The sequence below is a fragment of the Vigna umbellata genome, chromosome 9, assembly GCF_029865625.1.
Source record: "Vigna umbellata cultivar VRB3 chromosome 9, Vumbellata_1.0, whole genome shotgun sequence".
In the NCBI taxonomy this organism is placed as follows: domain Eukaryota; kingdom Viridiplantae; phylum Streptophyta; class Magnoliopsida; order Fabales; family Fabaceae; genus Vigna; species Vigna umbellata.
The window spans coordinates 32,590,083-32,607,615 of record NC_142173.1 but is presented as its reverse complement, the minus strand read 5'-3'; the positions used below and the strand labels follow the sequence as shown (position 1 = coordinate 32,607,615).

General features: G+C 37.0%; 3 protein-coding genes across 3 annotated transcripts; 1 reads left to right on the top strand and 2 right to left on the bottom strand.

Annotated features, from left to right (window-relative positions):
* Positions 1-10,165: 10,165 nt before the first annotated feature.
* LOC124822515 (F-box/LRR-repeat protein At4g29420) lies at positions 10,166-12,077 on the bottom strand. Its single transcript, XM_088099692.1, has 2 exons — positions 11,618-12,077; positions 10,166-11,107 (listed from the first exon to the last, which is right to left on the bottom strand). Exons 1-2 carry the CDS (start codon positions 12,075-12,077, stop codon positions 10,209-10,211), a joined length of 1,359 nt encoding a protein of 452 aa, XP_087955818.1. The 3' UTR covers positions 10,166-10,208.
* A 1,465-nt stretch (positions 12,078-13,542) lies between these two features.
* LOC148193271 (small ribosomal subunit protein uS8my-like) lies at positions 13,543-14,779 on the top strand. The gene is made up of 3 exons (XM_088098485.1): positions 13,543-13,733; positions 14,088-14,248; positions 14,398-14,779. The coding sequence occupies exons 1-3, from the start codon at positions 13,604-13,606 to the stop codon at positions 14,494-14,496; spliced, it is 390 nt and encodes a 129-aa protein (XP_087954611.1). The 5' UTR covers positions 13,543-13,603; the 3' UTR covers positions 14,497-14,779.
* Positions 14,780-15,559: 780 nt separating this feature from the next.
* LOC148193270 (putative caffeoyl-CoA O-methyltransferase At4g26220) lies at positions 15,560-17,388 on the bottom strand. Its single transcript, XM_088098484.1, has 5 exons — positions 17,184-17,388; positions 17,027-17,106; positions 16,488-16,632; positions 16,278-16,409; positions 15,560-16,076 (listed from the first exon to the last, which is right to left on the bottom strand). Exons 1-5 carry the CDS (start codon positions 17,226-17,228, stop codon positions 15,786-15,788), a joined length of 693 nt encoding a protein of 230 aa, XP_087954610.1. The 5' UTR covers positions 17,229-17,388; the 3' UTR covers positions 15,560-15,785.
* Positions 17,389-17,533: the final 145 nt, after the last annotated feature.

Below are 17,533 nucleotides of genomic sequence, written 5' to 3'. Positions count from 1 at the left end.
CCAAGCCACCTGGACAATCCTTTCACTTCAATGCTGGACACTCATTGTGGATATAACCCTTCCAGCTCTCCAAGTCCAAAACAAAATCAGCTACTCTCTTTCTTCAAGAATAAATTACCGCATGCACCTCCAAAAACTAAATCCACACCTCCTCAATCATTTTAACTTAAATTATAATTGATGTGGCATTTTCTTTTCACCTCCAAATGTCCCAAATATTATCCAATAATTTCCCTACAATTAATAATGCAAATAATTAGTCTCAGATAATTCAAATTAATTAAAATTAGAATTTTTGATCAAATTAAGCACAATTAAGAAAAATGGGAAAATACTGGACATTTAAGCACAATTCCCTGATTAAATTCGGTACAATAAGCTAAGTGAAATTGAGAAAATATTGACTCATCAGCATCATGCAGAAATTTCTTTCTTTGTTGCCAAGTTAAGTCTTCCGGCATGACTGTTGCAGCTTTGAAATTCGTCATATCAGCAAACCAGGGCCTCTGCTGAATATACATGAGTGATTCATCTGAAAAAGATTCCCAGATTTCAGATTCCTTGCTAGTGACTTCATTGTTGACTAACCGTGACAAATGATCAGCAATTAAGTTCTCACTTCCTTTCTTGTCACGGATTTCTACATCAAATTCTTGCAATAGTAGTACCCACCTAATCAAACGTGGCTTAGAATCTGGTTTTGTCAACAAATATTTGATAGTTGCATGATCTGTATAAACAATCACCTTAGACCCAATAAGATAAGGTCTAAATTTCTCTAGAGCATACACAATGGCAAGAAATTCTTTCTCTGTGGTAGCATAATTCAATTGAGCATTGTTCAGAACCTTGCTAGCATAATAAATTGGATGAAACTTTTGTTCTTTCCGCTGGCCAAGGACAACTCCTATTGCATAATCACTTGCATCACACATTAATTCAAAATTTTGATTCCAATCCGGCGCTACAATTACTGGAGTTGACACTAACTTCTTCTTCAATATGTCAAAAGCTTTCAGACAGTCTTCATCCATCATAAAAGGAACATCCTTCATCAAAAGATTACTCAATGGTTTAGCAATTTTTGAGAAATCTTTAATGAATCTTCTATAGAATCCAGCATGACCAAGAAAACTTCTAATCCCCTTTACATTTGTTGGTGGAGGTAGTTTCTCAATGACTTCTACTTTAGCTTTGTCTACCTCAATTCCTTTAGCAGAGATTTTATGCCCCAATACAATTCCTTCAGTTACCATGAAATGACATTTCTCCCAATTAAGAACAAGATTTGTCTGAACACATCTTTTGAGGACAGTGTTCAAATTAGCCAAACATCTTTGGAAAGAATTTCCAAAAACTGAGAAATCATCCATGAATACCTCAATGCATTTTTCTAAGAGATCTGCAAAAATTGCCTGCATACACCTCTGAAACGTAGCTGGAGCATTACATAATCCAAAAGGCATCTTTCTATATGCAAAGATACCAAAAGGACAAGTAAAAGCCGTCTTCTCCTGGTCTTTTGGATCTGCCACAATTTGGTTGTATCCAGAATATCCATCTAGAAAACAATAGAAAGCCTGCCCTGATAACCTTTCTAACATCTGATCCATGAAAGGAAGAGGAAAATGATCTTTCCTAGTAGCTTTATTCAGCTTCCTGTAATCAATGCACATACGCCAACCAGTGACTGTCCGAGTAGGAATAAGTTCATTCTTATCATTATAAATTACTGTCATCCCACCTTTCTTTGGAACCACCTGTACTGGACTCACCCATTCACTGTTAGAGATTGGATAGATGATACCAGCTTCTAACAGTTTCAACACTTCTTTTCTGACCACCTCCTTCATAACAGGATTTAATCTTCTCTGTGGTTGAGCACTTGGTTTATAATCTTCTTCCATAAAAATTTTGTGCATGCAGTAAGTTGGGCTAATACCTTTAAGATCTGATATTGACCACCCAATTGCTTCTTTGTTAGCTTTTAGAATTTCTATCAATTGCTCTTCTTCTTGTAGAGATAAAGAGTTATTGATGATGACTGACTTTGTTCCATCTTCTTCTAGAAAAACATATTTCAGATGTGACGGTAATCTTTTTAATTCTGGTGTCTATGCTTTGACTGCTTCTTCCTTATCAATTATTTCGAATATTGGATCTTCCTCTGGACTCTTTTTCAATGTTTCTAAGTCCATCAAACATTCATAAATCAATTTCTCTTCTTCTTCATCTAAATCTTCACATGCATTAATGAGAGTTTTTTCCAATGGAGAAATATTTCGCACCATCCTTTCTTGCACCATACAAACTTCATCAAGTTCATCAAATTGAAAACATGCCTTGTCATCATTTGGATATGTCATGGCCTTGGACACGTCAAAAGTGACTTCTTCATCATCAACTCTCAATTTAAGCTTCCCATTCTCTACATCAATCAAAATTCTAGCAGTCTTCATAAAAGGTCTCCCAAGAATAAGAGGAACATCACTATTTCCTTCCATCTCCATCACAATAAAATCCACTGGGAATACAAATTTGTCAACCTTCACTAGAACATCTTCAATCACTCCATATGGATATTTAAGAGACCTGTCTGCCAATTGAAGAGCCATTCTGGTTGGTTTAATTTCCAACCCCTGAATTGTTTTGCACATGGATAGCGGCATTAGATTAATGCTAGCTCGCAAATCAATCAATGCTCTTCCAACTTTCACATCTCCTATGGTGCATGGAATAGTGAAGCTTCCCGGATCTTTAAGTTTAGGAGGTAGTTTCTGTATGATTGCACTACAGTTACCCTGTATATTGATAGTTTCCTTCTCAATGTACTTGTGTTTCTTTGTGAGGAGTTCCTTCAAAAACTTTGCATATGCTGGCATCTGTTGCAATGCTTCAGAGAATGGTATAGTGATCTCCAACTTCTTAAACAATTCCATGAATCTTTCCAACTGCTTTTCTTTCTCCTTCCTTGAATAACTCTTTGGATAAGGAAGTGGCTTTTCATACTCTTTTTCTTTTTGTCTCTCCTCTCTCTCTTCTCTCTCTCTTTTTTCTCTCCTCTCCTCTTCTTCTCTCTTCTTTTTCTCTCTCTCAACTCTTTCTTTCCACTCACATGTTTCTTTTTCACTCTCACTCTCATTTTCTTTCTCCTCTCTTTCTTGTTGTCTCTCCTCTAACACTCTACCACTTCTGGTCACAACAGTTTTACACTCCTTTTTGAGATTATCATATTTCATCTCATCAATTATTCTCTCAACATAAACCTCCATATTTTTAAATGTAGCATCCACATTATGACAATAAGACGCATTCGTCTTCAAGAATCTTTGGAAAGTCTCTTCAAGCTTTGTTGTTTTCTCAACTGGAGTAAATTGCATCTGCCATTTTTGTTGTTGCACTTGAACCATTGAGACCTGTTGTATTTCCTGTGGTATTTGAGAAAGTTTCATAGTTACCTCTTCAAGCTGTTGAGAGATAATTCTATTTTGAATAAGCAAAGCCTCATTTGATTGTAACAACTCCTTCTGACTAAGATCTCCTATTTCAATGTTGAATTCGTTGTCATTAGTAGCCATATTTTCAATAATTTCAGTTGCTTCCTCTGGAGTTTTCCATTTAATGTTTCCTCCTACTGAGGCATGAAGCATCATCTTAGTTCGTGAACCAAGACCTCCAAGGAAAGTTAGGACTACTTCTTCTTCTTTGAAACCATGCATAGGAGTTTTTCGTAACAGACTTTTGTATCTATCCCATGCATGCCCTAGTGATTCTTCCATGCCCTGCTTAAATGAAGATATATCTTGCTTGCCTTTTGTTACCTTTGATTGTGGAAAGTACTTGTTTAAAAACTTGGTTACCACTGCTTCCCACTTTGTGAAACTTCCTTCTGGAAAAGAATTTAACCAAAGCTTAGCATTGCCTCCTTATGAGAAAGGAAACAAACTAAGTTTGATCGCTTCATCTGGCACCCCATTAATCTTGACTGTGTTGCAAATCTCATTGAAAGTAGTGAGGTGCTCATATAGGCTTTCATGAGATAACCCATTAAATTGGTTACTTTTCACCAGTTGGATCAGTGCTGGTTTGACCTCCATGTTAGCTGCATTGACTCTAGGTCTAGCTATGCTGTTAAAGTGCTGAGGTCCAGCTATATTGGTGTAATCAGCAAGAGTTCTTCTAACATTGTTATTCTCCATATTTTCTGTGCTATTGTCAGAACCTTGTGGTGATGGTTGTAACAGAGTTTCCGGAGGAGCAAAAAGTTCTCTAGATGTTCGGATTCTTCTCCTCCGTCTACTGTCTTCTAATCCTTCAAGCAGAGGTTCTGTTGTTTTCTTGCTCCTAGTTCGAATTGCCTCCTGCATACACAAGAACACAAAACCCTAGAAAAGATTTGGTTAGCACAAAAAGATATAAGAGAAGATATAAGATTCAGAAAATAAAAACAGAAAATAGAAAAACAGAAAACAGAAAAATAAAATCAAATAAAATACAAACTGAAAAATATAAAGAGAAAATAAAATAATACAAAAAAAATTCGAAATTTAAAATAAAATAAAAAAATAAGTCAAAGATAATCAATAATCACACAAATTAACCAGTTAAACCACGAGTCCCCGGCAACGGCGTCAAAAACTTGATGGACAAATTTATGATCACCAAAATATGATGTCACAAAATTGTTTTTCAATCGGCAAGTGTGAACGAATCGTTCAAGTAATAAACTTGGTAAGACCAAGTATCGTTCTTCCCAAAGGACTCACGGCCTAGTTTAGTTGTGTGGTTGTTTGATTAGCTAAGACTTAAAGACGAAATATTTGGATTTTATATGCAAAAGACGAAAATTAAATATGTATGCATGAAGTTTTGATCAATGGCAAAAAGCAAAGGATAAACACTTTCAATGAAATATATGTATGAATATGTTGTTGGGGTCAATTTCATCTTATCCACTCTCATATATTTTAGGAATTCAACATTCAAATCATCATTGTTAATGCCACTCTCTAAAGTACCTTTCAAGAAGGCTTCTCCCTAATCACGAGTTCATACAATTCCTAGCATTCCTAATGATCAGTTCATAAGTGCAAGAGCTTATCGACAACCAATATAATATTGGGAGAAATTCCCCGGATCTAGACTTCCCCGTACGCGCCCGTATCGACAAAACCAATAATCATGCATCGAATGAGTTAAACAATGCAAGCATTAAGCAAAGAGGAAAAACCCTAACTAATGATGAAAGAAAGCATAGATCTTAAATAAAAGATGTAAAAACAAATTCCATATATGAGAGCTTCAAAAGATTACATTGATTCCCCAACAAACATACAGATTTTAGTTCACCATATTCATGGTGATCGTAGATGAATAACAATGAAAGAATGAAAGATAAAACCCTAGAAAGGTGAAGAGGAAGCCTGAGCATCCAAGATCCTCCTTCAAAGGGGTGGAAGAGAGAGTGTTTGCTTCGTTCCAGCCAAAGATACCTAACCCTAGGAAACCCTAAAGCTTATATATTATTCGTAAATTACAGAAAATTAGGTCCAAACCCATAAAAGTGCCGCTCAGCGGTAAAATACCGCTCAGCAGTAAGTGCGTGTCACGTTTCTTCCCCTCAGCGGCCATTTTACCCCTCAACGGTCCTCCCGTGAACTCCAGAATGCCGCTCAGCGGTAAACTGCCGCTGAGCGGTGACTTCGGCTTCTCCTTTTGCACTTTTTGATGTCTTTTCTCATTCCATATCTCTCCTTCTTCACTTCTTTCACCAAATTCACCTTAAAACCTACACAAAAACACTGAAATCAAGCATAAACCTGTCCAGCTCTCTTATTTATGAAAATATGAAGAAAAGCATGATTTCAAGCTAGTTTCTAAGTATAAAGGTTGCTTTTAGTATCAATTTTAATCATGAAAATAACAGTTTTCAACTGTTATCAAGCGGCACTCAGGAGCTCACGGGAGGACCGTTGAGGGGCGAAATGGTCGCTGAAGGGAGAAAACTACTCACGCACTCACCGCTGAGCGGCTAATTGAATGATTTGAAAGAAGAATTGAAGTACCGAATGATTGGAGTGCTGAAAAGTCAACCAGAAACCAGAAAAGTCAACCAGTCAACCAGAAAAGTCAACCAGTCAACTAGAATACGAAAAAAGTCAACTAGACGAGTTTTGGGCCAGTTTTATGCGATTTTATGATCTGTTTGGGCCTGGACCCGTTTTCTATTATTTTTATGTCCTATTTAAAGGCCTAGATGTCTTAGGGTTTGTATCTTTGGCAGAAACAAAGCAAACACTCTCTCTTCCACACCTTTGAAGGAGGATATTGGATGCTCAGGCTACCTCTTCACCTTTCTAGGGTTTTATCTTTCATTCTTTCATTATTGTTCATCTAGGTTCACCATGAATATGGTGAACTAAACCTTGTATGTTTGTTGGGGAATCAATGTAATCTTTTGAAGCTCTCATATATGGAATTTGTGCTTGCATCCTAATCCAAGATTTATGCTTTCTTTCATCATTAGTTAAGGTTTTTCCTCTTTGCTTAATGTTTGCTTTGTTTAACTCATTCAATGCATGATTATTGATTTTGTCGATACGGGAACGTACGGGGAAGTCTAGATCCGGGGAATTACTCCCAATATTATATTGGTTGTCGTTAAGCTCCTGCACTTGATGAACTAATTATTAGGAATGCTAGGAATTGTATGAACTCGTAATTAGGGAGAAGCCTTCTTGAAAGGTACTTTAGAGAGTGGCATTAAAAATGATGAATTGAATGTTGAATTCCTAAAGTATATGCGAGTGGATAAGATGAAATTGACCCCCAACAACATATTCATATATATATATTTCATTGAAAGTGCTTGTCTTTTGCTTTTGCCATTGATCAAAACCTCATGCATACATATTTACTTTTGTCTTTTGCACAGTAAAATCCAATTATTTCGTCCTTAAGTCTTAGCTAATCAACAAATCACATAACTAAACTAGGCCGTGAGTCCTTTGGGAGAACGATACTTGGTCTTACCGAGTTTATTACCGAGTTTATGATCACCAAAATATGATGTCACAAACTTGTTTCACAATCGGCAAGTATGACCGAATCGTTCAAGTAATAAACTTGGTAAGACCAAGTATCGTTCTCACAAAGGACTCACGACCTAGTTTAGTTATGTGATTTGTTGATTAGCTAAGACTTAAGAACAAAATAATTGGAGTTTAATATGCAAGACAGAAAATAAACATGTATGCATGAGTTTTTGATCAATGGCAAAAGCAAAAGACAAACACTTTCAATGAAATATATATATGAATATGTTGTTGGGGGTCAATTTCATCTTATACACTCTCATATACTTTAGGAATTCAACATTCAAATCATCATTGTTAATGACACTCTCTAAAGTACCTTTCAAGAAGGCTTCTCCCTAATTACGAGTTCATACAATTCCTAGCATTCCTAATAATTAGTTCATCAAGTGCAGGAGCTTAACGACAACCAATATAATATTGGGAGTAGTTCCCCGGATCTAGACTTCCCCGTACGTTCCCATATCGACAAAATCAATAATCATGCATTGAATGAGTTAAACAAAGCAAGCATTAAGCAAAGAGGAAAAACCCTAACTAATGATGAAAGAAAGCATAAATCTTAGATTAAGATGCAAGCACAAATTCCATATATGAGAGCTTCAAAAGATTACATTGATTCCCCAACAAACATACAAGGTTTAGTTCACCATATTCATGGTGAACCTAGATGAACAATAATGAAAGAATGAAAGATAAAACCCTAGAAAGGTGAAGAGGTAGCCTGAGCATCCAATATCCTCCTTCAAAGGGGTGGAAGAGAGAGTGTTTGCTTCGTTTCTGCCAAAGATACAAACCCTAAGACATCTAGGCCTTTAAATAGGACATAAAAATAATAGAAAACGGGTCCAGGCCCAAACAGATCATAAAATCGCATAAAACTGGCCCAAAACTCGTCTGGTTGACTTTTTTCGTATTCTGGTTGACTGGTTGACTTTTCTGGTTGACTGGTTGACTTTTCTGGTTTCTGGTTGACTTTTCTGCACTCCAATCATTCGGTACTTCAATTCTTCTTTCAAATCATTCAATTAGCCGCTCAGCGGTGAGTGCGTGAGTAGTTTTCTCCCCTCAGCGGCCATTTTGCCCCTCAGCGGTCCTCCCGTGAGCTCTTGAGTGCCGCTCAGCGATAAACTGCCGCTGAGCGGTAACTTCGGGTTCTCCTTTTGCACTTTTTGATGTCTTTTCTGATTCCATCTCTCTCCTTCTTCACTTCTTTCACCAAATTCACCTTAAAACCTGCACAAAAACACTGAAATCAAGCATAAACCTGTCCAACTCTCTTATTTATGAAAATATGAGTAAAAGCATGATTTCAAGGTAGTTTCTAAGCATAAAGGTTGCTTTTAGTATCAATTTTAAGCATGAAAATAACAGTTTTTCAACTGTTATCACAACCCCAAACTTAGAACTTTGCTTGTCCTCAAGCAAGCAAGATGTAACTCAATCTTCTACCAATTCATATGATGGCTCACTTCATTCAAAATTCCTCTTTTCAAGATAAGTAGCAACTTCAATCAAACTTATGACCAAGAGTTAAATCAAGATGTGCACATGCTTTAGTGTTCACAAAGTCATTTAAATTCCAACAAATGGCCTTGGTCACATGATGCAAAACAAGCAATTGATTCAATCATAGAAAACCTGGGCAAAGTCATTCATGCTTTCAAAGTAATAACATTCAACAATAACAACTCTGGAGCTCAAAACCTCACATATAAGCTCATTCACATTTGACATACACATCCTGCTTAATCTCAAAACCACAATCGTAATATCCTGCATTTGTTCACAAAGCTTGTGAATCACCTGTATAAGCATTTTATGTGCACATCATCTCAACATCAATCAATCAAAAAGCATCATCAAGCATTACTTATCAAACAATCACAGTTAATAGCAAACCATCATAACAAACCAGGTGTCCAATAGAGTACATCAAACCCTAATCTAAAAACATAAAATACTTACAGGATACTGGGTTGCCTCCCAGTAAGCGCTTGTTTAACGTCATGAGCCTGACCCAAACTTTCAAGGATCAACCAACAACATCATTGTGGAAAATTGTTGCACCTCTCCCCCTAGATAAGGCTTGAGACATTGACCATTCACCACCCAACTTCTCTGTGGATCATCAGCAGCTGGATTAAATATTTCAATTGCTCCATGCAGATGCACTTCTTTTATCACAAATGGTCCTGACCATTTTGACTTCAGCTTCCCAGGAAATATCTTCAATCTTGAATTGAACAATAGTACCTGTTGTCCTGGATTGAAAACTCTATTCACCAACTTCCTGTCATGATAAAATTTAATCTTGTCTTTGTAAGCCTTGGATGAATCATATGCATGTAATCGCATTTCTTCAAGCTCCAAAATCTGCCTTCTGCGTGTGCATTGAGTTTCATAAGGATCAAAATTCAAGAATTTCAAAGCCCATAATGCTCTATGCTCCAATTCTACTGGCAAATGGCATGCTTTCCCATAGACTAATTGAAATGGTGATAATCCCATAGACGTCTTCATTGCTGTCCTATAAGCCCAAAGAGCATCATCCAATTTGAGAGACCAATCCTTTCTTGATGAAGTCACTGTTTTTTCCAGGATCCTTTTTATCTCCCTGTTAGACACCTCAGCTTGTCCATTGGTTTGTGGATGATAGGGTGCAGCTACCTTATGTTTTACTCCATAGTGTTTGAGTACTTTCTCTAGCTGATAATTGCAAAAATGTGATCCTCCATCACTAATCAACACTCTTGGAGTGCCAAAACGTGAGAATATCTGCCTTTTCAGGAATTTAATTACCGTGCTAGCATCATTTTTAGGACAAGCTAATGCTTCCACCCATTTACTCACATAATCCACTGCTACCAGGATATATTCATTGTTGAAAGATGGAGGGAAGGGTCCAACAAAGTCAATACCCCAACAATCAAAAACCTCAACCTCTAAAATACCTTGTAAAGGCATCTCATGACGTTTAGTGATTGTCCCTGCTCTTTGACATTTATCACAATTTCTAGGCATGATTATGGGCATCTTTAAATAAAGTTGGCCAATAAAACCCACAAATCAATGAGAACTCCCCTTTTCATAACAAAGATAGCAGTCACCAAACTAGGTGCCATCAGAGACCCAAGTATCCTTGATTCCTTCTTTCCATATTCCCCATCTCCATCTCACTCTTGGGAATTTGCTTCTGCATGAAGAGATCAGGCCGCCAGCAACATATGAATCAACATCACGATGGATAAGAAGAGAAACATCACACAACTGGGTGCTTTTATCCAAAACAGAAGAAATAAATGCAAGAGTACCCTCCACTTCATGGACCACTAGATGTGCAATAAGTTGTTTTATCATCTTCATACCAATCCCATCTGCCAAACCTCCCCGTCTAAATGAATTCTCCATCACATGCCAGGCTCCAGGACCTAAACTAAGACATGTTATGTTCGGAAAACAACCCAACAAAGTATCAATCCCAAACACTGCTGCATCAACCTGTTTTCTTCTTCCTACCAAATCCAAGGTAAGTCTCTTCACCGTGCTGCAGTGACGAAACATAGTAAACAAAAAACCAAGAGAGAGGCATTCTACACTGAGCTGAAGGCATTGTATATTAGCACAATTTTTCAACCTGAGCTCATCAGTATTCTCGAGGGAGAGATTAAAATTGGACAAGGAAGGGGCCTCAAGGACAACCAACTTAGGTTTGATGCATCTGAGATCAAAATCAACAAGGCAAGGTGCACATATGATCAAAGAAAGTGGAGCATTTGAGACCGACCATTGACAAGTGGTAAGGTGTAAGAAATTAATCTTAGGCTCCTTAAGTCCACCAACCCCAATAAGACTGAGTTGAGTCAAATTAGGGAAACAAGCATTGATCCTGCTTAAGTCCTCATCATCCAGTCTCACAAACTCAAGGGTCAAATGTCTCAACGTTGGCATCAAACACAAACCATCCACGAATAACCACGCATTCCTCACGACCAATTTCCCAAGATTATGGCCTGAATAAGACACATTGCAAATTTCCATGAGAGACAAATAAAACTTAGATTCATATTCTTATGGGATGTTTGGATGGACAGAAAGAAGATATAAATGAATACAATACGTTTTTTTGGTTGATTTAAGAGAAAGTGTTTTAAAATAAAAATTCAATAATTTCTTTCCATCATATTTCCCTTCTACTCAAATTTCGACATTGATGGTACGTTTAACAGGGAGGAAAGAACGTTGATGAACTATTTTCTTTGGTTGGAGAGAAAATGAAAGGAAAAAAAATGTAACTAACAAAAGTTCAAATATTACGTTTTTCTCTTCAATTCTACCTTCCAAACATACCATTAGGTTCTTTTAATATTATTTCATCCAGAGTAATCTAAACAAATGTTAATCTTCAACACAAATTGAAACACCAATTCTGACGGAAAGAATACGAAACACGCGCAAGAAACCGCATTCTTGTAAGAGAAAGAAAGTATGAAGAAAGAAAAATTGAGAATCAAGAAGCTAACAGGTGGAAGAGATGAGGGACAAGGCTTCGGATCGGCGCCAACAAGACTGGACCCAGAAATCGGAGACGGAGAAAGATTTCAGAGCGTGGGAAATGGATGGAAGCCACTCTCTGATGAAGTTCATGTCGGTAAGGTAGAGATCGTCGGACTCATCCTCGACGTCGTCGAAGGAGACGCCACCGAGGGCGCGATCGACGCCCAGCGAGACGGAGTCAAGAGTGGAGGTGGAGCGGAATACGAGGTGAGAGAAAACGGTCTTGAAGGGAGTGACGAGGTGCTTGGTCTCCGGCGAACGGGACTTGAGGTAGCGCGACATGGAACAGACCACGTTCAGCCACCGCACCTCGTATGACGCCGCGTTTAGACCCTTGGACACCGCCCTGCACCGCGCCACATTGGTAGTGTCCGTTAAACGACTCACAATTTCCACCAACAGCGACGCCGGAAGCTCCTCCATCATCGCCAATCGAATTGCGCAATTGCATTCAACATAGAGAGAGAGAAAAGAGTTTGTGTTTGCGTTTTGTTTTTCGATGGATAAAGATAGTTTGAAAACATTGAGAATATTTTGACAAAGGTCACGTGGCAAAATCACATGGAATATAAATTAGAAAATAAAAAATGACATGGAAATGAAGTGGAAATGAAGTGAGGTAGGATATCAAGTGGAGAGTTGATTTTGTGATTTCAAAATTAGAATTTGAGTTTGGGTTAGAGAGAACCTAAATAATCGTTTTTTCTCTTACATGCGTTGTTAGAGTTTACCATTCGTCTAAGTATTGCTGTTGACATATTCCTTTCATCCATCGATAAGTGTTTGTTGTCGTTTGAACCTTTGGAAGGAACAAGCATCAAAAGGGATGCGTTTTCACCGTTTCGTTGTCGTTGGACTATTTGGTTATGCCATTTATATAGAATTTCATGTATAATGAACCATTCTCTGTAAAAATCAAAGTGCAAAAACTGCATTGGTAGCAAAGAGAAGATAAGTGGAGAATTCAGGCAAATGTTTTGTACAAGCAGGTCAATTATGAAAATGACATTCATTTTGAAGTGCCTAATTTATTCTTTAACGATTTTTGAACATAAAAGTGATGTCGACAAAATTATTATGCCATTTATATAGAATTTCATGTCTAAGGAACCATCTTTTGTAAATATCAAAGTGCAGAAACTGCATTGGTAGCAAAAGCAAAATAAGTGAGAGACACGTCAACTATGAAAAATGACATTCATCTTAAAGTGTCTAATTTATTCCTTAACAATTTTTTAATATAGAAGTGATGTCGAGACAATTATTATGTCATTTATATAGAATTTCATATCCAAGGAACTATCTTTTTGTAAAACTCAAAGTGCAGAAACTACATCGGTAACAAAGACAAGAGTCATTCTAATTTATTCCTTAACCATTTTTGAACATAAAATTGATGTCGAAACAATTATTATGCCATTTATATAGAATTTTATGTTCAAAGAACCATTTTTTGCAAAAATCAAAATGCAGGAAATGGTAGCAAAGACAAAATTCATTTTGAATGTCATTTTCACAGTTGATCTGTCTGTGCAAAATCTTTGCTTGAACTTTTCACTTATTTTGACTTTGTTATCGATACAGTTGGACAGCGGCGAACGCTTATCATTAAGTGGGAGAGACGACTATACAACATACAGACGTTATGACGAACTGTAAAATCCAACAATGATGGACAATAGGCACACTTCTAAGTGGTTGGAAAGGGAGACGATTCTCTAGGGTTCTTGACACCCAAACTCAGATTCTAAAATCACAAAATGAACCCCTCCACTTAAAACCCCATACCACTTCATTTCCACGTCATTATCCTTTTTGGGTGACTGTGGAATTTTAACTATTTACATAGTTTGACGTAAGCGAAATGTCGAATATGCCCTTGCCATAAAGTTCACTATATTTCGAAAACCCTAGTGAGAGAAATAGGAGGTTTGGTTAGAGAATTTAGAGAGATGGGAAGGAGGATCCTGAACGATGCCTTGAGGAGTATGGTGAATGCAGAGAGAAGAGGGAAAGCTATGGTGGAACTCAAGCCAATTTCCACTGTTATGTCTTCATTTCTCCGAATCATGAAAAACCATGGTATCTTTTCTTTCTCCAGCCACTATTTTTATAATTTGTATTCTTTTTTCTAAAACTCGAAACCCCTTTTAACTGCTTCACAATTTCAAATCTGGCAATAATGAAATGGTATGAATTCGCTTTTCAAAAGTGATTTCAGTCTCTGAAATTTATGTCATCAGAGTTTGAATGACTTTCGTTGTTGATTTGGTTACTGTCATCCTTTTCCGTCTGAGTCTGAGCATGACTTCCGTGTGTGAAATATCTTTAAGATTGCAAGGGTCCATGAACCGATATAAAGTTCTTTAAGATTCTAACAGTTACTCTGTACTGTGCCACTGTTAGTGTAGTTAATTTGGCTTAAATTCCTAATAGGTTATATCAAAGACTTTCAAGTCTATGATCCGCATAGAGTGGGGAGGATAACGGTTGAACTACAAGGTAGGATTAACGATTGCAAGGCTCTTACATACCGAAAAGATATGAAGGCAAGGGATCTTGAAGCCTACAGATTGCAGACTTTTCCTACTCATCAAGTTGGTTTATGTTAATGATTCGTTTTCGTGTCACAGCTTCCGACTGCTTTTTTGTCTGATTGTGGTTGTTATAATTTGTGTTTTAAGAATGATATGTCAATGGAAATCAAAGGAAAAAGATAATTATGCCTTTCTATTGCTGTGTGCAGTGGGGTTATGTTGTGATTACTACTCCTGACGGTGTTTTGGATCATGAAGAAGCCATTAAGAAGAATGTAGGCGGCCAGGTTCTTGGTTACTTTCACTGAAATGATCGTTGCCATGCTATTTTGGCTGTGTATCACGTTCAGTTATGTTTCCAGATAAACATTCAAAGATTTTTTTTTCCTGTATGAATGTTATAAGATAGCAGCTCATGCATGGAGAGTATGATGAATTGCATTCGATGCTTTGTGGAAATTAGTCCTGTTTTGGTTAAATGGTATTTTAAACATGAAGGAATGTTATGATTCCTATTTCTTAATGTACTTCAAGTTCCAAGTCATGTAGTCCAGGGTTAATTCTATCATTCTACGCAGTGGTTTCCTTTTTCTCAAGAATTGTAGTTTTGGATAAGAAGATATTTCATGTAAACGATGACAACGTTTTAATTAATCTCCATCCCTGTTTCTCAGTAGTCATTTATGATATGCTTAACAAATTCAAGCCCAATTATTTTGCTACATTTTTCAGCTCGTCAGTAAACTACGAATGTTGAAATAGACGTGTACAAATGCATTTGCCATCCAATTTAGGGTGAAATAAGAAATACCTCTGCTAGTGAAAATTTCAGCTCCAGATTTCTAAGTATTACCTTGTTCTAATATTTCATGGAAGACAGTGAACATCGGCATCATTCATATTACTAGTTAGATATGAAAATTTCAAAATAGTAAGTTTATTGATATTTTAATTTTAGATGTGTGCAGAAACATTTGTGATATGTGTGGCAGTTCATTTGTAAAGTATGTAAATTTTCAATTGTAACGTTCGATCTTTGCGTAGCAGTTGTAAATTCCTTCTATCCTTGCCCTTACATTGTTACGTATATAATAACATTATTAATTTTTTATCTACGAAAATTAGTGATAGGTTGTTGGTTATGTGTAGCTTTGAACAACTCAATTTAATTTCTGAAGAAAGTCACTCTATAGAGGTTTCAAAATTATATTCGGTAGATGTTTTTAGCTATTTTGTGTATTAGTGTTTCATCTTATAATCTTGAGAAATTCAATGGTTAGTTTTTCTTGTGAGATTGAAGTGTCCTCGATGTTGTTTTTGGACTAATTTAGGTATCCACCTTATTTCTGCGATACCAAACTTGACGTTCCATTGTAGGCCAAGAATCACACATTTTATTTTATTAATAGTAAACAGCAACACTCGGTGATTCACATTACAGTCAAATAACCCCACAGTTTGAGGCAAATCAATTTTAACCATCCACAGGAAAAGCAGAATGAAAAACCAAAAACACAGTACATTAAGTTCACTTGGATCACAGCACGAAACATTCGGAAATGGTGTTTATTGAGCACGAAACATTTGGGAATGGTGTTCATTCAGCACGCCTGCAAATAGTGAAGCCATCACCAATTGAAACAACAGAAATTTCAACACGAGAATCATTTGCAATTGCTTTGTTGAAAGCTACAACAGCCTGCCTGTATTTTCTTTTGGGTATTGGAACATCCTCTTCAGGCCAGGCAACAGTTCCACCCCAGAGGGTATTATCATAGATTATTAACCCACCAATCTTCACCAGTTTAAGAAGCCGCTCGTGGTAATTCCAGTAGTTATCTTTATCAGCATCAACGAAGGCAAAGTCAAAACTATCCTTATTTGAATCCTGTAACAGAAGAAACAGAACCCAAATATCAAACAAAAACTAACTATAAAGTAAAAGGAGTTAGATCCTCTTACGTACAAGGGAGAAAGAAACAAAAGAAAAAACAAAAACTAGGGTCTTAATTTATTATAGACAATTTTCTGTCTCGTAATATGACATTGTTATGTCAGTAACATGACAGCAACACAGAATCATACTCACGTCTTCTAATAGTTTATCAAGAACAGGTAGAGCTGGAGACTGAATGAAGTCGATCTTGTGCTCTACACCAGCCTTTTTAATGAATGGTAGTCCTATCTCATAAGCTTCTCTATCTGGATCCAGGGCTATAATCTACACCACACAGACAATGGAGTTGGTGACATAAAACAGACATATTAAACGTACCAAATAACAAAGAAAAGTGCAAACCTTTCCATCGTCTGGAATTGTTAGTGCAGTGAGGAGAAGAGAGTATCCTGTAAAAACTCCCACTTCAATGGTCTTTTTAGCATTCAACAGCTTCAAGAGCAAGGCCATTAGCTGACCCGCATCAGGATCAGCGCCCATAAATCCCCTGCAGAGTGAAAATGGTAACTAAATTTATGAAACAAATCCCTTTATTGTTTACTAGTTGAGCACAGACATTGCTACCGCAAATATTCAGATGAGTGAAAAACTCTAGGTAGATCCTGAGAATGGGGACCACGATCAACACAATAACCACACCACAAATTCATTAAAACGATGTAGAAGCTAAAAGCAAGAAACATAAAAAAGAAGCAGATCTACAAGATGCAATGTAAAAGTAAACAGGTTATAATTCTGACTAAGCCTCGTACCAAAAACTGAAACTTATAGCAGTCTTTCGAGTTTCAACCGAGACATTAACTATGATAAAAGACTTTGTCTTTGTTGATTTTAATAATGTCAACATGTCTTGAGACAGAATTGTGGCAGAGAATAATTACCAAGGGTGTGTTGCGGTGGCATTCCTTAGCTCTTTGAGAGTCTCGGCTTCTCGAGGGTAAACGCTAGTCTCCAGTATATACTGCCACAACATTGTTGAATTGAATAATTTTTGAAAATGAAGCGAAGGAAAAAGTACTGTTTGAACGATAAGCCTACCTTGGTCAACTTCTCACTCTGCAGTATTGCTGGATTAGCGGACATTTCTCTATGCTTTGTTAAGCCTCTGTTTTTCTCTTTGTTTTTTTTTTTGTGTTGGACTTACAATGCGTCCCCTGTTTCGGCCATTTTAAAAGAAGTGAAGCGGAGGTTGCAGGTCGCAACCACCATTTCAACAAGCAATGAAGGCGGTGTGAATATGTCTTGAATGATTCAACTACCTTTGTCCTTTTATGTGGGTATTTTGAAGTTCTAAATTTTACCAAATTTTTCAATAACTAAACTTTCTTAAAAAGTTAAAATTGCTGTCACCTTCAGGTTTATTTCATGTTTCTTCTCCGAGGGAAGCC